Source organism: Panthera leo, chromosome F2 (genome assembly GCF_018350215.1).
Source record: "Panthera leo isolate Ple1 chromosome F2, P.leo_Ple1_pat1.1, whole genome shotgun sequence".
Taxonomy (NCBI): Eukaryota; Metazoa; Chordata; class Mammalia; order Carnivora; family Felidae; genus Panthera; species Panthera leo.
Genome location: NC_056695.1, coordinates 78,439,501 through 78,458,956, shown reverse-complemented (window position 1 = coordinate 78,458,956; position 19,456 = coordinate 78,439,501). Strand labels below are relative to the sequence as shown.

The window sequence follows — 19,456 nt, the reverse complement described above, 5'->3', positions numbered from 1 at the left end:
TTTTCCTGTCTGTGTCAGTATCATCATCTCTTGGATATTACTGTGCCCCTAGTGGAACAGTAGAATGCAGTTAGCACCTGGACAAGCACCCTAAGCTGAAAACAGCACTGCCATGTTCTGAGCACTCTTGTGTTCTTCCTTAAGACAGCATCTGAGCTGAAGGATGGATGGATGGATGGATGGATGGATGGATGGATGGATGGTGGTGGGTGAATGGAGGTGTGGGTGGGTGGATGGATGGTGGGTGGATGGATGGAAGATGGGTGGATAGGTGGATGCATGGGTGGGTGGATGGATGGATGGATGGATGGTTAGATGAATGGGTGGGTAGGTGGATGGGTGGGTGGGTGGATGGGTGGGTGGGTGGATGGGTGGGTAGATGGATGGATGGGTTGGTGGGTGGTTGGATGGATGGATGGATGGATGGATGGATGGATGGATGGATAGGTGGATAGGTAGATGGGTGGATGGATGGATGGATGGATGGATGGATGGATGGATGGATGGGTGGGTAGATGGGTGGATGGATGGATGGGTAGGTGGATGGGTGGGTAGGTGGATGGGTGGATGGGTAGGTGGGTAGATGGGTGGATGGATGGGTGGATGGATGGGTGGGTGGATGGATATATGGATGGATGGATGGATGGATGGATGGATGGATGGATGGATAGGTGGATGGGTGGGTAGGTGGATGGGTGAATGGGTGGATGGGTGGGTGGGTGGGTGGGTAGATGGGTGGATGGATGAGGTCATGATTATTTACTACACCTGTTCTGTGGGCAGCACTCACCAACCTAGGCTTTATCATGCCCACAAATTCATTTAATTTTACAATATTATGAGTGAGGTGTTATAAGCTCCTTTTATAAGTTGAGAGCTATCCTCTGAATAATGATGTGGCTTACTGAGAGCCAGGCTGGCCTGCATGACAGCTCTCCATATGAGATCGGGTTCTCCACATCCAGCAGTCTCTCTGTTCCACTGTCCTGTTCCTCGATGTCCTGGTAGATTATCACTTGTGTTTCTTCCACCAGGGTAAGAATGGATCACCGGGATCTCCAGGAGACCCTGGCCCTGCAGGAAGCCCTGTGAGTACTCCCATGGCTATAAGGTGGCATCAGGGCCAGCTTTGCAAGGGGCATGGCTTTCACATCACAGATTGCCTGTTCTCTACCCCTAGAAGCATCAGTGGGAAAATACGGTATTTGAATGATAGAAATAGGCTGGAAGTGAGAGGCTCCAAGAAGGACCCCTTTCAAAGTCTAAAATGCATGCGATTATGCACTTGGTTCTCTGTACCAGTCATACAAAGGTACAAGCCTATTAAGACTAAAGAAGCGTGTAATAAGGTTGCACTCTAGACGCTGCATATTTTTAGAGGATGGAGGGACAGGGTCAGGCCTACCAGCCGTTACCCGAGTAAGGACAGGGTAAGTGTGTTATGTGGGGATAGGTATGGGACAGATTGTCTGAAGGGGTTATTCCTAGTGGTAAGGAGGTGGGGGCTGGGGAGGGCAGGAAGAAACAATGGGTGGGATCCGTGGGTAGTGGAAGGAGCATCCAGGTCACCGGATTTGGGATTAGGTCTAGTAGATGGGGAGACATGCTGGAGAAAATGGTTCTCTGATGGATTCAGGGGTCAGATGAGTCAAATCCTTTCCACAAGTCTCCTCCCAGCCTAGCCTTCTTGTAACCACCACCTCACCCGCCCCGGGCTTGGTGAGTCAAGCAACAGTTGTGCTGGACAGTGGGCAGACCAGTTGGCTGGCTAACTGTCGTCATTGTGGAAATGAGAGTGACCCGTCCGTCCTGGTTTGCCAGGAGCCTCCCTGGTTTTAGCCCAGAGAATCCTGCATCCTGGGAACCTCATCATGCTCAGGCAAACCGGGCATCTGGTCACCCCAGTGGAGACTCATCTTTCTGTTAGACCTGGGACAGCTGCACTAGAAGAACTTAAACTCCTTAGCGAATGGAATGACTGATGTTCCTCAGAAGCTGTGATGTGAGGCTTGTCACTGCTGGTGAGACGAGATGGAACTGGGCCATGAGTCTGGCTTCATGCCTGGCACAGAGCTGGCCCCAGAAGAGCTGACTCACATGTGGCTACCCGGAAGGGCTGGAACTGAAAGAGTCCCCAAAACTGCTCCCCAGAGGCGATCCTACCAAACCAGGAGCCTCGCTGTGCTATTGGGAATAAGTGTACTAAGGGCGGCTTGGAGGGGCCACACACACACACACACACACACACACACACACACACACACACAGCAGAGTGTTTTTGTTAAATTTTTCTCCCATTTTGCTTCTGTTGCTTTGATTGGGAGGAGATGTTTCTTGTCTTGCCCCAGCCTCAACAACGCTGTCAGGACACAGGGTAGCCTCCCGACTGGCTGCCTTCCCATACCGGAAAGGGCCATTCTTCTCTTTGTTGACCCCTCAGAACACATTGGGTTACGAGGCTTCTGAGTCTCCTCGGGTCTGCACTTGACCTTGCAGCGTTGATATCTGTCCTCCCTCTGCAGGGCCAGAAGGGGAACAAAGGAGACCACGGCAGCCCGGGACTCCCCGGCTTTCTGGGTCCCCGGGGGCCTCAGGTAAGCAGAGAACTCCCTGGGGGGCCAGGTGCCCAGCTCTGGTAGGAGTTTCCACCCACTGTGTCTTCAGGTCCTCCCGCTCAGGTCGTGTCACGGTCACGTCATGGTGCCGAGGTGGCAGTGTGCATTGGCTGAAACAGGCACTCACGTGTCACCTGCGTGGGAGTCTCAGTTCCACCACCGGACCTTGGGCTGCTCTCATAGCCTCTGTGCCTTAGTGTCCTCATTATTCCAGTGGGGATAAGAGCATACACCTGCGAACATTAGGTGAGGTGATGGGTGCACAGAGCCCAGCAGCGGTGCCCAGCCCAGGGCATCCGCTGCGTAGGTATAGACTGCTTTAATGGTGGTTGGGCTGGGGTGGTGGTGCTGTAACGTTCCTAAAACTTCAAGGACCGTTAGAAACCATGTTAAAGGTGGTTGAATTTGGGCTGCAGGGTCAGAACATGTAGGTATTTTTTTTGAGGCCACGTGGTCAGTCCGTGCCCCAGCTGGACCTTGAGTCCAGGCCTCCTGACTAGAAGGTGTGATACAGGGATGCCGTCCGGTGATCTTTGCCAGGTCTCTGGGCAGAAGAATGCTGAGGCATCCAAACATTTCCAGCCGGGTTCCTGGTGCGTCCCACATGCCACGGTCCACGCCGTGGGCTGCCAGCCGCGGCATGAGGGTGGTATGTCCCATGCAGGAGTAGGAAGCTTACCCATGTTCCTGTCCGCCCCCTCCAATTTAATCCTGGCCCCCAAGGATGCCCCTACCGCCCAGCTAGCCCAGCCACTCCCGTGGCCACTCCTCTTTTGCCCATTTCTACCATGTAGCCCAAGCCCTTCCATGGCTGCATCCACTGATTTTTACTTGAGGCCATTCACTCTGTTACCCAACTGTTAATGGTCCAAGCTGCCTCCCCGATCCCCTTCCTGACCCCCTAGGAGCCATGTCGCTGCCAGGCACCCATTCTTCTAGACTTGCAACCCTGGTTCTTTCAAGTCATGATGATAGCAGAGTAAATTTTGGCAAGGTACAGCCTCTGCTCGCATTGTGCAGATGGAGAAACTGAGGCACAGAGTTCTGAGAACTCGAGAAAATTATAAGGAGACTGTCCAAGCTCACAAAGCCAGTTACGTGGAGCAGCCAGGATTGGAACCCAGACTGCTCGCTCTAGAGCCCAGTGTGTGTCTGGTGGCTTATTTTACACTCTGAGCCCACTTCTCAGGAGGATCCCCTACCACAGCTGGACACTCTGTAAAACCCATATCCCGGACGCCCTCCTGGTGGAGTCCCAGCCATCCTGTTGACGGGGAGCCCAGAACCGGTGGCTCCCCTTGCCACTCTGGGGCGGTTTGTGCCTCCTCCCGCCCTCGCCGACTAGAGAACCCTATCAGAGGTGTCCTTGGTCGGCTGGACCATTGATTGTCGTCTTTGCTGGAACATGACTTGGGTGAAAGTGTCTGCTTTGCAGACAATGTGCTGACGCTGCAGAGCCTGCTGATACCTTGTTCTGTCTTGTAGGGGGAGCCAGGCGAGAAGGGCGTCCCAGGCAAGGAGGCAAGTATTGAGTGCACCGCCTCCCCTTGGCCGCACTTCCCTGTGGGGGACGCTGGAGCGGCTTCGGCTTCGTGGGCAGTGACACACACAGGCTCGTGGCGCCCGGCTGGGTCCCGCGCTCACTTCAGTGCCCCGCTGTCGCTGTGTAGATCCTATCTAGTTGTGCACGGGGACCCACCCATTCGGCAGCCGGTCCGGGGTGCCTCTTTCGCTTACACGTCTCTGTGTCCAGTGTCAGTAAATCCTATCGGTTGCAAGTTCGAAATGCCACCGCTCTGTCCGGTTCTCCCCATGCCTTCTGCAAGGACTCCAGTCCAGGCTGCCACCATCTCCTGCCTGGACGATCGCAGTGACCACCCACCGGCCCCCCCCGCCCCGTGTCCAGCCTTTGCCCTCCCCGCCCCCACAGCCGCCTCCCGCCCGCAGCCCCTTTGCAGAGCACACACAGGACCATGTCGCCTCCCAGGCTGGCCCCCGCTCCGCCCTCTCCTGCCCTTGCTGGAAGCTAGGTGGCCTGGCTCCACCAGCTCCCCTCTGAGTCTGACCCCCAGGAGCTCTGCCCTTCAGCCCCTCAAACCTGCCAAGTTCTTTGCCAAGGGCTCTCATGCACACCGGGGCCCTTTTCCAGAAGCCCTTACCACGCCCCTCCTCACTCTCCTACTCCTTTGCATGCCTGGTCTTGATGAGCCTGAGGTCTGTGCCGAAACGTTGCCTGTGTGGATTTTTCCTCGGTCACCGGGACACAGTGACACCCCACTGTGCTGTGTCCTAGCACCCTGCTCTGTTGGCCCAGGAGCCCGGCGAAGAGCAGGCGGCAAAAATACGTGATGAGGAACCGAAGACGGAAGGAACACAGAGAAAGGAGTTTCTACAGCTGCTGGCGTGTCCATTTCCCAGCCCGCGCACGCCCTGCGTGGGGGACAGCCATGTTCACTCTGAGCCTGAGGGTTCCTCTCCTAGCTCAGGGAGGGAGGCAGGCGGCTTCCTTAAAGCCAGATGGAACGGCTTAGTGTGTCGCAGCCTCTGCTTCCGCCCGAGCCGTGCTGTCCACTCATGGGCATAGTGCTTGCTCTCCGATCCCTGTTTCTTCCTGCTGCCTAGATCGGGCGCAGGGGAAACGGCCCCAGCTCGCACTTCAGAGCTGCTCCGCGACTCTCTCTGGCTCCCTGTTGCCTATGGGAATGAGTCCGGCCTCTGAGCAGGCCCCGAGTTCTGCCCTGAGCCGACCCCACGCTCTCTCCAGTGTGAGCTCCTGCCTCCTCTGCCCTGTGCACGCCACGGCCCCAGTCCTGTCTCCAAGGCTTGGTCTTCACTCCTGCCTCCACCTACAGGGCCCGTCCCTATACCTCTGCCTGTTAGGTTTTATGTGTCCTTCAAGGCTCCAAGCCTCCCAACACACAGTCATGCACTTCTCCCGGGGTTCCCGAAGCATCTTTTCGTATTTCTATTAGAGAAATAAATGGGTCTGCCCTGTGTGTAAGCTGTGCCCCCATCTGGCTGTCAGCTGAGCCGCGAGCCCCGTGAGACCAGGGCTGTGACTTGCTCTTCTCTCTGCACAAGTCGAGGGCTACAGGTGCACCCGCGTGCCGGGGCTGACGTGACAGGTGTGACCCCATCTCAGAGGAGCTGCGGAGTGTTCTACTTCCCTCCTTCTCTGCAGACCCCTTCTGTCCCTGCAGCAGGAGACAGGGCATGAGCCCCGGGCCGACTGCCCCCTGCTTCAAGCCCTGGAGTTTGTATTCTTGAACGGAGTGCACAGCAGGGTTTGCGGGGACACGGTGGAGTCCGGAGGTGGATAAGCACAGGACCTGCCTTCCAAGTGCTTGTGGTCCCAGGGGAACGCCCCCTGTCACCTCATGTGGGGACAGTGGCAGTTAAGCGTCAGCTGGTGACAAGGGAACCCATGCATGCGGGCGGACACTGGCCGGAGGGCTTTGCAAGGGAGGCGGCAGAGGGGCTGGGGGCAAAGTGGGGTAGAGAGAGATCCCAGCCGCAGAGGGTCGCAGAAGCAAGGAGGGAGTGTCCTAGCAGTGAGGACCACGAGGCTGTGTACCCCACCACCGGCCCCAAAGTGACTGCCCTCCCGGAGGGGTGTGGGGTCCCTACCTAGGTGCTGGGCGATCAGGGAGGGCTTCTTGGAGGGGAGGCCTGAAGGCCATGTGGGATTTATCCTAGAAAGAGGGATAGTGATTGGTCAGCTTGGCCACCACACCATTACCCTGGACTGCGTGGCTGAGAAAGACATTTCTCATGGTTCTGGTGGCCGGGAAGTCCAGGATCAGGGTTGTTGACAGATTCCCTAATTACACCAGCTGGCTACCTGGTCCCTGTGCCCATTTCCCCATTTCCATCATGGGGCCACCCTCGCGACCTTATCTAAACCTAAATAGCCCGTGGAGGCCCCACCTGCTAATCACACTGGGGATTATGGCTTCAGCATATAAATGGGGGGGGGGAGGGGGCACAGACCTTGTGAGCATGGCAGAGGGGGGTATGCTGCAGGCAGCAGGAAGATGGGCTGCAGGGGCCAGGAGGCAGCGGGACCACATGCTGACATGTGGTCAGTCACAGAAGTTCTTTGGATCAGCGGGAGGCAGGGCAGCCCGGCCACAGGGGCAGTGAGCACTTACGGAAGCCCACATCCTGCAGGGCCTCCTGGGCGTGTTTGGTGAGAGGGTCTGTCCCAGAAAAGGGCAGAGGAGGAATCCTAAAGGTGCCGGGCAGGGGCTGGTGCTGTCGGTGCCTCGTGGGTCTCGGCAGGAGCGGAGGAGGGAAGGAAGTTATACCTACAAAGTCTGGACAGAGAGGGGCTCTTGGGGGGGGGCTGCTGACTTCCCCGGCACCCCTTGTGCTCGGCACAGGGTTGCCAGTGGGTGGCCCTGATTAAGTGACCCTCGTCCTTTGGACTCATTGCAGGGCACCCCCGGGAAGCCTGGAGAGCCAGGACCCAAAGGAGAAAGGGTAAGTGAGGGAGGTAGTTACTGAATGTGACCTTTGCAAGGGGGCGCGGGGACCTTGTCCAAGGTGGTCAGCCAACAACAGCCAAGCCTGGAGAGCTTGCCGGCCCACTGCCCCCTGGAAAATCCCTGGCCCACAAAGAGATTGTTGTAGTGAATGTTGTTATTTTTCCTTTCCTTTTTTTTTTTTTTTGGATGTTATTTTAAGGAGTAAAATCATCACAATTACAAATTCAAACGCAAGTGTTCTGAGACTTTGACAGATTTCCCTCTCACCCCGGACGAGAGCCTGTGTGCATGACGTGCTCAGCTCCCAAAGTGCCAATTTTCCAGGAGCCAGATTTGTCACTGGAGGTGACAAGGGAACAGATTTTCCCATAATGAGTCGCCTTGGTGCTACCCTCACAAAGCCTCTCTTTCCATTTCATTCCTCCAAAAAACAACAGGGAAAGTTTTTTTGGGTTTGGTTGTGGGTTTTTGTTGTTGTTGTTGTTGTTGTTTGGGTTTTTTTTTTTTTTTTCTCACCAGAAATGCCAGTGTGGGAAGGAGGTGTTTTCGTACTCATGACAACTTCTGTCCTCTTTAGAGGAATCAAACATCTCATTTGCCCACAGCCCTCCGTTTGGTCAGCAGTCACACTGTCACACTGTTGCACGATGTGGATGTTGCACCCCACACCCCACCCCCGGCTTGTTTTCCATGGTCCTGCAGAGAATTTATCACTGCTTTCTTTGCAGTTTGGATAGGTGAGGAGTTGGGTTTCTCCTGTAGGCTGGAGGAGACAGAACGATAGCAGCTGAGAATGTCAGAGACTGAACCCCCACTGGATCTCTCTCCCTCCTTCCATCCGAGCGACTGGATTCCTCTGTGCTCTGGCTGTTGGTTCCTAAGGATGGGAGCAGGGAACGCGGCTGTGGCTGAGGAGGCATTGACAGTCCCCCACACCAGTGTCATACAAGTGTCCCCGGGACCTAAGGCTGCCAGGGGTGGCCTGAGATTTGGCTGGCAGCCAGGGAGTTCAGACCGCAAATCTCTTCTCTGATACCTAATCAATAAATGGAGAATTGCCTTCTCCCTGTTAAGTGGTTGAGTGGAACATTGCCAATCCTTTGCCCTCCTGGGAACGTTTGAAATCTGGGACGAGTCCTCCCCCTGCAAAGTGATATTGAGACATTTAATGAATAGGAAATGCTGTACCGCAGCTGGGATATGGCCTTGGCATTCAGGTGCACGAAGCCCTGGGACTCTCACTGACCCCTGATCGCCAACCCAACAACATCCCCATGAAATGCATCATGCCCTTAAGTCAGGCCTGCCCCTCGGATCTGGCTGAATTAATTTGAAATTCACCGTTCTTTTGTTACTGTTGAAAAAGCATTAGGGACATATAGTTAACCATTGCAAATTACAAAAACGTGGCTGCAGTGAAAAGCAGTGTCTTTTATGGCCCCCGTCCCCTTTCCCAGGGTCCATCACTGGACATTTTCTTTCATGTTCCAGCCCTGTGGGTATGTGTGTGATAAATACACATCTGCCTTTCGTTAACCCCCTGGAACATATCAGACTTTGTCCATCATTTGGCTCTTTTGTTTCTCATTGGAGCATCCATGTCGGAGATAGTTTTGTACCTGTAGTCTTCTTTTCCTTGGCTCTGGGCCACGTCCATAGCCACGTCCCATTTCCAGCTGCCATCTTGCTCCCCCTCTTTCCCTGTGTTGCTTCCTGCAGCAGTGGAGTCCTGGTAAACCCTGAGCTCGTCGAAGTGGCCACCTATTTTCAGACACACCAACACGCGGGACTTGCTGGTCAGACCCACACTTGCACATGGGCAGAGGACTGGATGGTCCTGTGGTCGCCATGGCTCCCAAATCACCGATCCAGGGCTTCGAAGTCTGGGTCAGGGATGGGAGCAGAGCGTCCCGGTCAGTGTCATCCCATGTGGGTCCAGCAAAACTAAGAATAGCAAGAAGTCACCTGCAAGTGGGGCTCCTCCATCTAAAGAGTAGCTGTGTCTGTGCGGCTGACAGCAGACCAGCGGAAGTGGCCCGTACCCCCGGGAGTCAGGCTCAACAGGCAGATGGAACCACACGCACTGTGATTGGAAATCAGATCTCTCCTCTTGTCCTCTGCAGACTACCTGTGTGACTGAGACAGGTGGCTTTGTCTCTGGAGCCCGTGTCCTTACCGTGTCCTTACCTGAGACACAGGCGTGTGAGGACTGAGGTCTCCCATCCAGTGCCCCAGGATGGGGGATGAGGGAGCCCCCTACAGCTGCACACGCCTGTCTGTGCTGGGTATACCTGCCAGTCCTCTGCTCACTGACATGCTTCTTCCCTCTAGGGAGACCCCGGGAACAAAGGTGACAAAGGACCCCCTGGTGGGAAGGGCCAGCCTGGGGACCCTGGAATCCCCGGTCACAAAGGCCACACAGGCCTGATGGGCCCCCAAGGACCACCTGGGGAGAATGGACTGGCCGGGCCCCCGGGGCCTCCGGGACAGCCAGGATTTCCGGGACTGAGGGTAAGGATGCTGATGTTGCCTTACACTTGGGAGATGGTGGTGAGGTGTGTGACCATCAGAGGGACCAGGTTCTAGATCCCCCCCATCTGGGCCTGCCCATCCGCATCTGCCCAAGGTGGGAAGGAGACGGTCTCCTGACTGGTTTGTTGTGATGATTAAGTGAGATAGTGTGCACAGTGCAGGGAGTGCTGGAGAGTATAGTCCCTCTCCTCCTCCACCCTCTGCTTCATGCAGTGAGTCCTCAGGCCTGACTTCTTCAGGCTCCGGCACCAGTCTTCCCCGGGACCAAGTGTAAAAGTTGACTAAAAAGCGCACCAGCTCTTACCCATATGAGCATCCCCACGGGATGCGGAGGGCTTGCCGATCCGGCCGATGCCTGGGTCTGTCATTCCTCTTTTCTCCCTATCTGGGGCACTCACTTCCCTTCTGGGTCTTACTTTTCCCAAACATGAAAGGACAGGCTTATTTAGAGCAGTGTTTTTTCTTGAAACACGTTTTATTCTAGTGGCAGAACTCTCGTTTTACACAAACCTGTACCATGAGCACACATGGGCTACAGAGAAAAAAAAGCAGAGCTACCCTGGTGTACGTGGTTGTGGGGGGAGGTGGGTTCCTGGTCGAGGTGACCTCACCTTCCCCCCTCTGCAGCCCTGTGGTCCCCTGGGGGCCCTCCTGTCCTCAGAGCACAGGCTCAGGTGACCTCCAGTGTCCCTGCCAGCTCTGACCCTCTATGGTTCTGTCACTGCCCGGTGGTCTGGGGCAGCCAGAAGCTGGGCTCTCAGTCAAGTCCAGGAGGGGGACTGCAGGGCACGGGGGGCGGCGGGGGGAAGCTTCCAAAGCCCTTGCTGAATACTCCTGGTCCTGCTGCCCTGCGTAGCAATGGAAGTCCTGGGACCGGCATATAAGATTGACCAGGAAAGAACACCGAGAACATGAAGTGGAATCCAAGTCATGGTCCTACTGGGCACCTCCATGCCAGGTGCTGGGGCTGCAGATACGAGTGCAGGGAGACCCTCGCCCTGAGGGTGGACACTGCCCTGATCCAGCGGGCATGGTGTGAGGACTGCTCTTACAGATTCCTCTAAGAATCACATGTCACCCTGTGAGCCCAGGGTGTGCTCTGCTCCCCTGGCCCATAGACTCAGCTTCTTTGAACCCAAATCAGGATTGTCAGGCACGTGGGTAGGGCCAAGGTGAACAGAGCAAGGAAAACCAGACCCAAGAGTGGCCAAGCGACTGGTGAGGGAAATTGAATATGAATCCATGCAGGAGGCAGCCCGCGGGCTGGTCTGGAAGTAGACGGGACTTTGGCAGGGAGAGATTTGGGGCCAGAACCTCTCAGGTCTGGTGCTGGGGAGATGGCTTCTGCAGAAGACGTTCCAGATAAGGAGCGGGAAGGACAGAGAGCGAGAGTGCCAGCAGAGGCCTCGGGTGACTGTACAAGATGGGAGGAGGCCGCCTGCGTGGCCAAGGGAAAGGGAGCCAGTTCTGGGAGTGATAAGGGTTGGACCAGGAAAACGTGCTACGCGTTGTCTGTGCCTCCTGGAATCCGGAGCCACCAGGGGTCTGGGTGGCAGGAGTTCACGGGGAAGGTAAGTAACCCCACCTCCCGTCCCTTCCAGGGGGAGTCTCCTTCCATGGACACCCTGCGGCGGCTCATCCAAGAAGAGCTTGAGAAACAGCTGGAAAGTGAGTAGCTGACCACGGCTGGCCACGTAAAGGCCTCTTGAGGGTCCGGGAAGCAGTCCCTCCTTCACCCTTCAGGACCTCTGCAACCCGGTTTGGAAAAGGCTCTAGGAGAGCAGCTCACATGTAGAAACCATGCAGAAACCAGAGGAACACCGTGCAGGCCCTAGACCCACAGACCCCTCTCGGAGCCTGGCTTTACCTCGCTTTAACGCCTCTCGTGAGGGAAACTCACCATCCACAGAACCAGCTCTACCACCGTCGGCCATACGTCCTGTGCGTTCGGTCCCGAAGGGAGCAGGGACACACAGTGCTTTCAAGGCACTAGACTCCTTTTAATCCTACTGTAGTGGACTTATTGTGAAATCCCAGTCTTGCATGAGCCCGGCACACAGCAGGTGCTCCGGGAGGGAGCAAGGTCGGAAGCTAGTAGTAGTAATGCCAGCCTGCGGGGCCTGCTGTAGGTCAGGTGGTGTCCTAAGCACTCACAGGGTAACTCACGGAAGCCTCCCAAAGGTCAGGAAGCATGTTTGATCGTTAGGAGCGGAGATGCTGAGTAACTTACCGGAAGCGGAACATCTGGTAAGCGTCTGAGCTGTGCAGGCAGCCTTTGCTGCAAAATCCCTTCTCTTAAGCACCACCTTCTCCCACTTCCCCTCTGTCCTGGAAGCTGTTAGGAGAGGAAAGTCGTTGACAACCTATGATAGGGAAGGTCAGACATCTATAACTCTTCCCAGACCCAGATGGATGAAACAGGAAGGCATATTCGTTCACATGCTCGTGTGTCAGAGAGTTACTTGTGCCCAGCATATGTCAGACTCTGGGTTGGGTGTGGGGACAGGGCGTTGGATGAGATGCTGCCCATCCCAGGCCACACAGAGTATCCGGGCGAGCATGGTCCCTCTCCACACGCAGGGGAGCCAAACATGATTACCTGGGGCAGATGGCAGGGGACGGGGGTTTGGGTGGGGCCGTGGGTTCCAGAAAGGAACCCAGTGTGACCACTGGGCAGGTCACATCCTGAGGTCTCCCATGTGGGCATCTCTGAGCTCTGCTTTCTGGGTGTTAGATTTACCAGTGGCAGAACTGGCCTCTGCCCTTGGGGAGTTTCCAGCCCAAGAACAGAGACAAGACCTATTTGGGAAAAGTTCAGGTGGAGCATCTCCTGGGCAGAGTCCTTTCTTCCAAACAGCCTTTTGAAGAGGAAGCGTCAAGTCCACTTTAAGGATGAGGAGATCAAGGCTCAGAGAACTTAAGCCCGTTCGCTTGGGTCTCAGACCAGACCGTACCCCACCTGCCACCTCGTGTGCTGTGGGAGGACAGCAGGCTGTGGGAAGACGGTCCCAGGGCTCTCAGAAGACCCCGATTCTGCCCTGGTTTTACCACCCAAATGCCGGGGGCTCGGGTGACCCCCCCCCCCCAGCCTCTCTGGGTTCTGTCACCCACCTGCAAGAAGAAGGGCTCAGGCCTGACCATGTTTGACTCTCTCAGTGGCCATCAGATGGGCACTGTGTCCCCACTGCGGTGGAAAGCCGTTAGACCTCTGTTTTTGTTTTTGCTTTGTTTCTAACATTTATTCATTTTTGAGAGACAGAGCATGAGCAGGGGAGGGGCAGAGAGAAAGGAAGACACAGAATCTGAAGCAGGCTCCAGTCTCTGAGCCTGTCAGCACAGAACCTGACATGGGGCTCAAACTCACAGAGCACGAGATCATGACCTGAGCGGAAGTTGGACACTTAACCAACTGAGCTACCCAGGCGCTCCCCTCTGGGTTTTTTGTTTTTGTTTTTTTTTAACCAATTCTGTAATCTTAACATTTTAAACGTGTAAGGATCCTAGACAACATCACGTCCAGCCCTTCAGTTTACCGATGAGAAATTTACTCGGATAAGTCACTAAATCGCTTAAGTGGCTTTGTGTGAGCCACTTAAGTCCCACCGCCAGCCTCCATTTCCCCCGCTGACAATTATCACAACTCCACCTGCTGTGGGGACTGTCAGCACTGGCAGGCCCGCCCTGTTCGGAGACACCGGCGTCCCCAGAGCACAGTCTTAATGCCTTACATCTTGTCCCCATCCTCACACCCAGCTGGTGGGGTAGGTGTTACTTCATTGCTTCCATTTTCCTAACAAGGACGAGCAGGCTCAGAGAGGTCAGGTAGCTTGCCCGAGGCCCAGAGCCCGTGTTGGCTGCACTGCTATGCGCTGGCTTATGTTGTCGGCCTTCTGTGCTGGTCTCCTTGGTTCTGAACTTCATGGGCATGAACTTCATGGGCATGCCCCTTCTGAATTGCCAGCTCATGTTCTGTCCATCACCCTCCGTCCTGAACATCTCTGTTCTCCCTCCTCTGCAGCCAAACTTGCCTACCTCCTGGCCCAGAGGCCCCCGGCACAGATGAAGTCCTCTCAAGGCAGACCTGGGCCCCCGGGGCCCCCTGGAAAAGATGGGCTTCCAGGAAGGGCAGGCCCCATGGGCGAGCCAGGGCGGCCCGGACAGGGGGGTCTGGAAGGGCCGTCTGGACCAATAGGTCCCAAAGGTGAGTGGGGACCCTGAGGAGCCGTGCTTCACGTGGAGGAGGGCTGGGAAGGAACCGCACTCCGGCCAAATGTGCTTAATCTATCCCCTCTCCTCCCCCCGCAGCTCGGTAACACCCTGGGTTTGGGCATCACGTAATATTTTCATACTTGACATTTTTGGAAAATTATGCTCCCGCCAGGAAGATCGAACCGGCTCCCTCCCAACTTCCTTGTTGTCTCCTTCTCCCCTGCTCTAGCTGCAGGGGGTATTGCAAAATGCCCTCTTGCCCCCTCCCAGGGTAGAGCTAGCTGAGGTCAGAACTGCAGTCTCCAGGCACATGGGGCGTTGGACGCCAGCTTTAGAATTGAACAAAGTGGCTTGGAGCTGTGGCTTGAAAGGCTGCTACCTCTCCTGCTCTCAGACAGAAATCTCATCTGGGCATGGGCCCTCTGGACAACAGCAGGTCTCTCCTCCAGGGGGTGGCACCTGTCCCCCTTAGTGCATGGGGGCAAGCCAGCTGGAACGCACTCTCTTTGCAGGCAGGCAGGCAGGTGGGAAAGCAAGAGGGAGAACCAAAGCCAGACCATCAACCTGATGATTCACTGCTCTCTGGGGAGGGGTGAGCACGAGGTGGAGGAGGGGTGGGCGGGGGGTGCAAAAAACACAGGATTTCTGTTGCCGCTGGGGTATAGCGACATGGATGCCCCTAACATCCTCCTCTTTCCACCTGCCAGTTCCTTACTAATTCTTCATTCGTTCGTTCGTTCATTCATTCATTCGTTCATTCCCTATAATGTTTCTCCTACTGAAAAGTCTTTTTGTTAAATTTGTGTTCAAGTCCTATCTCTTTGGGTTCATAAAACAAAATACATGAGATAAAGTCAACAAGAAAGCACATAGCATAGAAAACATCAGACTCTGACAGAAGACACACCAAATGTGGTAAATTACAACAATAAATAAGAACGGTCTCAAGTCTCCATGAACTAGCAAAATATTTTTAGTTTGCAAAAGAAAATATGTTGCATAAAGACATTTCTGGAAACAACACAGCAAAAAAAAAAAATGAATGATGAAAAAAAAAGTTGAGAGCGTATAATCAAATCTGTACAGTATTAACTCAAATATAATCTTGAGTTTCCTCCCAGGGGGAAGGGACCCCCCCCTCTTCTGAACTTCTGTTGTGCTTGTAAATTGCTATGATGGTCCTTAACACATTCTGCTTCCTTTAGAATGTTCTCTGTACCCTGTTTCATCTTTTACTGGATTTCAAGCTTCGTGAGGGTAGATCTGTGTTAGCAAATGCCTGTAGGGTCCAGAGTATTGGGTTTGTTTACTGTTATCACCCAGTTCCTACAGGTTCAGGTGAAACGCTGTTACAACACAAGGCAGGGCAGGCATGCTCAAGTGGATGTAGGTGGACGTGTGCCTGCATAGGAGAGGGATGCGCGCAGGGGCCCCAGTGGGCGTGTATATACAGAGAGGGCGTGCGGCCGCATGGACCCGTGTATATATAGGGCGTGTGGCTGTGTACATCCGGGTGCTGGTGTTTGAGTGAGTCCTTATGTGTATACGAATGTACGTATATATTTGCCACAATATGCGCAATGCGCCTACATGTGTACGTAATTGGGCAGATATGTGCGTGAACACGTTTTATGTATAGCTGAGGCTGCATTCGAAAGTGAGTGTATGTGAGTGAGCGTGGGGGAGTTTGGAGTCCCAAGTGTGGAGCGCGTGAGAGCGAGGGGGGCTGGGGCGGAAGGCTGCAGCGGCCGTGGGCTGACCCCGCACCCGCTGCACGGTGCGGCTCCCTGCCTGTGCCCTCGTCACGGGTCTCCACCACCTAAGGCGCGTGTTTCTCCCACAGGTGAGCGAGGAGCCAAAGGAGACCCGGGTGCACCTGGAGTTGGCCTCCGAGGGGAGATGGGGCCGCCGGGCATCCCAGGTAGGGAGAGCGCCCGGAGTCCGGGGTGGGTGGCCGGTAGCCCTCCACCATGGAGGGAGACGCCCCGGCTCCCCAGGGACGTCTGCAGAGAGAGGCCGGGTTCAACAGAGAGGGGACAGGAAGGCTGATTTGTTTTTATGAGATCTTTCTAAAAGCCCAGCTTCTTGCTGAAAAAACTTAGTATATCCCATGAGTTTTTGAGGCTTATCGTATGAAACGACCCTGAAGAAAACGGAGTTGGGGTTACAAAAGCCCGGGCAGCACCGGGAACCGCGAGCCCCCTTAATCCTTCCCAGTGCGCGTGAACTCCTCCTGCTGCCTCACTATGAACACATGATGTTAATTTTGCTCACGGCAGCAGTTTCTAAACTCGCTGGCACGTGTTGCCACCCCATTACCAACTCTCAGAATGTACTTTGGGGCCAACCGGCAGGTTGGGCAGCAGGCCCGGCTTGCCGGGGGGTCTGCCTTCCTGGGACACGGGGCTTGCCGTTTGACGACCTGGACAGCTCGGCCGTCCCGCTCAGTGGCCGCGTGGGGAGATCTCTGCCGCACGGCAGCGTCGTGGCCCGAGATGAGAGGTATCCGTAGAAGGTGGCAGAAATGAGACTGAATTCTTGCCGAAATCCACCTCGCCCAAGTTCCCGTTTTTATTCACATCTAGTTTACACGCTCACCCGAGGTCATTTCTGAATATGAGGCCCACAGGTAATTTTAATTTTAGTATTTAGTATTTAGGTCTTCTCGATTTTCCGAATTTCCTGCACTGGACATGTGTTGGCACTCTCATTAGAGAAGACAACTGAAAATACATCGTCAGCCTTAATTGTTGACAGCTTGCCTACTTTCCAATAGCTTATAATATTAAGAATAGTTTTTAAATAAGGCAATTCCAAATAAAGATCAAAAGGCAGAGCAGAGACCGTTTAGAAAGGGGAAATAATTGTACCAGCGTGAGGTTGAGATAATGACTGTACTCAAGTGGTCCTGGCTGAAGGCGTTAATGACACTTCTGGTCTCAATCTTGGTCTAGGCAGGGCTATAGACTAAATACCTACTCCCAAGGCATTCATGAATTTTAGAGATCATGAAATGTCTAAAGATCTATTTAAGGGGAAAATCTACTTTTTGTCTCTTTTATAGGAAGACTCAGGTTTTCTAACATGATGACCTAGGAGGTAATAGGATTAGCTATAACACTTAGCAGTGAGCTTCCCAGTGGCCAAAGCAAAAAGGGAAATAGGCTGATTATTTGTGAAATTATAATGTTTAACACACAGAAGAATAGAACTTGTGCCATAGGTAATATTTCTGAGCCTAAGTTTTGGGCTGTCAGTTAGTTGCATCCTATTTATGTTTTCTTGGACCATGACTTACAGAATAGGTTAATATAGTCCAAATATGCCGCTCACATTTAACCTACAGATGAAGCCCAGAAACTGCAGAATATCTGGGACAAGTTGGATCCTGGGTAATAGATACTGGGAATTGGGGATGATGGTTAACTAGGAGGGATGACAATTGAGATTCATCTCCTAGAACCACGCAAGAGCATAGAAAGCCGTGTTTCTCATCCGCCTCATGTCCCTGCCCCCCATCCACCCTTCTCTTCCTCTCCAGCAGCACCCTGATTGCTGCCCCAGTCCAAACAAAGCCACCCCCTGTCCTGCATATTCAGGTGGCCCTGCTTTGTGGTGTCCACATGGATTACTCTACCCCAGGCGACTTCTCAGCCCATGGGGCATTTTCTCTGGGCATGTTTCTGGTCCTCGGTTCACACTGAATGGAAGCAGTGGGAGCAGGGCTCGTGAGCCCCAGAAGGGTCCTGAACACCTTCTGTTTCTTTCTCTCCTTGGACCAGGTCAGCCCGGGGAACCTGGCTATGCTAAAGATGGGCTCCCCGGGGCCCCCGGCCCTCAAGGGGAGACGGGACCAGCGGGACACCCTGGCCCCCCAGGCCCGCCGGGGCCCCCTGGCCAGTGTGACCCCTCCCAGTGTGCCTACTTCGCCAGCCTCGCTGCCCGGCCAGGGAATGTGAAGGGCCCCTAGAAGATTCTGGAATGCCAGGAGGTGGCACTGAATTTCTGAAACTTGAACTCAAAGCCTGATAAGAAGCCAGAGGTCTTGAAACATTACAGTCACGTGTTTTCTTTTCTCTTTTTCTTTTTTTTGTCTTGCTTTTATCATTTGTTTTGTCTTATTTTCTTGAAAGACCTCAACATTATTAAAACCAAGAGATGCTGCCGGTCGGTCAGATTATTATTAATATTATTATTGTTTATTATTATTATTATTATTGTTATTATTATTTCATGTAATGATGCTCCACGAGTTTTCCCCTCTCCTCCGAAGCTGGGAGAACTTGATTGTGGGGCAGCGGGTTGTTTCTGGGTTCTTCCGACAGCCCCCGTCTGGAGTGGACCCGCCCATCTTGAGGAGACTCTTGGTGCTATGACACCCTGACCAGACATTTGCCAGATTTACCTCTTTCCTCACAAGGAAACTAGGAAAGTTACGGCAGTGGGCTTCCCTTCTCCGCCATGCCCGGGAGAGACCCGTGAAGCAGGAGGAGAAAGAGCGTGCAGACACGAAGGACGTTCTCCCCTCCCGCGGGGAAGTGCACTTGGAGAGCACAGGCTCGGTCCTTAGGGAGCAGACACGGCCACCTCAGTGCTTCAGGCTCGAGGACGCAAAATCACGGCACTTGACTTGGCAAAGGCTCCTTGGGATCCTGCGTGGGGGCCGAAGACCGGAAAGCCGATGTGAAGCCGTGGACGGGACTCCTTCCGGCTCCTCAGTGTTGGTTCCACTCACTTGAATTGTAAAGTAAGGGGGGCCGGTGGCCACTGCCGTGATTTCCGGACGGTGGGCTGGCCGGGGGTGGGACATCTGTGCCTCCAGGGTTCTGCCTCGGAAATAAAGCGCATTGTGTGTGTGTGTGTGTGTGTGTGTGTGTGTGTGTGTGTGTACCTGACAGGTGCTCAATAAATCTGAGTTTCCTCTTCGGCCCTGCATGACAATTCTGTTCTTATGTCCGGTGTCCGCCTGCCTGTGAACCAAACCCCTTAAGGCCTGAGATGAATCATTGTGTTCTGGGGGGCGGCAGGGGGACTGGGGCCAGGCCACCTGCCGATGCACAAGAGGGTGGGTGAGGGTGCGTGAGCCAGCTCCGGGGCGATGCACCGTCATACCCCCCATTGGGGCAGCTCTGTTTTGTTCATTTTGGCGGAAGCCTTTTCCATGTGCCCATCTGTGCAGGGTCACAGTGAGGAGGGGACACAACCAGGGGGAAGGCTGGTTTCGGCAAAACTCGGGGCATCATCCTGCCCTTCCAAGAGCCAGCTGATTCACCGTGGTCTGAGAATTACTCGTCCAGCACAAGTTCATGTCTTAACTGATTGGTTAATTGATCCATCCATTCATCCCTTCAATCACCCAGGCAGTCACCACTCGCAGACTAACATATGCTTGTCAAGCACTTCCTTTTTATCACCTCTGTGCCACATGCTTCCGATTTGGGAACCCGAGGAGTTGGAAGGTTCCATGCACGAAGAAGTATATTGCAGTGATTTTAAAATAAGGTCCGCAGCTGCCCTTGTCCAGTTGGTTGGTGCTGAGTCTGGGGGTGGATGGGGAGCGGGGTCCAAGGGCAGCCGGGTGCAGTGCCTGTCCCTGCACACAGACACCCCCTA

The 19,456-nt window shown here is 54.4% G+C and overlaps 1 protein-coding gene across 5 annotated transcripts in view; it reads left to right on the top strand.

The window, feature by feature from the left end:
* Nucleotides 1-18,723, top strand: part of COL22A1 (collagen type XXII alpha 1 chain) — a 259,317-nt gene extending 240,594 nt beyond the window's left edge. For all 5 annotated transcript variants that reach the window (XM_042923636.1, XM_042923634.1, XM_042923635.1 and 2 more), the window contains 9 exons: nucleotides 1,035-1,088; nucleotides 2,523-2,594; nucleotides 4,101-4,136; nucleotides 7,053-7,097; nucleotides 9,434-9,613; nucleotides 11,236-11,302; nucleotides 13,653-13,835; nucleotides 15,687-15,764; nucleotides 17,626-18,723. In XM_042923636.1, coding sequence (XP_042779570.1) covers nucleotides 1,035-1,088; nucleotides 2,523-2,594; nucleotides 4,101-4,136; nucleotides 7,053-7,097; nucleotides 9,434-9,613; nucleotides 11,236-11,302; nucleotides 13,653-13,835; nucleotides 15,687-15,764; nucleotides 17,626-17,813 — 903 coding nt within the window. In that variant the 3' untranslated portion in view covers nucleotides 17,814-18,723. The remainder of the gene's footprint in view (nucleotides 1-1,034; nucleotides 1,089-2,522; nucleotides 2,595-4,100; nucleotides 4,137-7,052; nucleotides 7,098-9,433; nucleotides 9,614-11,235; nucleotides 11,303-13,652; nucleotides 13,836-15,686; nucleotides 15,765-17,625) is intronic.
* Nucleotides 18,724-19,456: the final 733 nt, after the last annotated feature.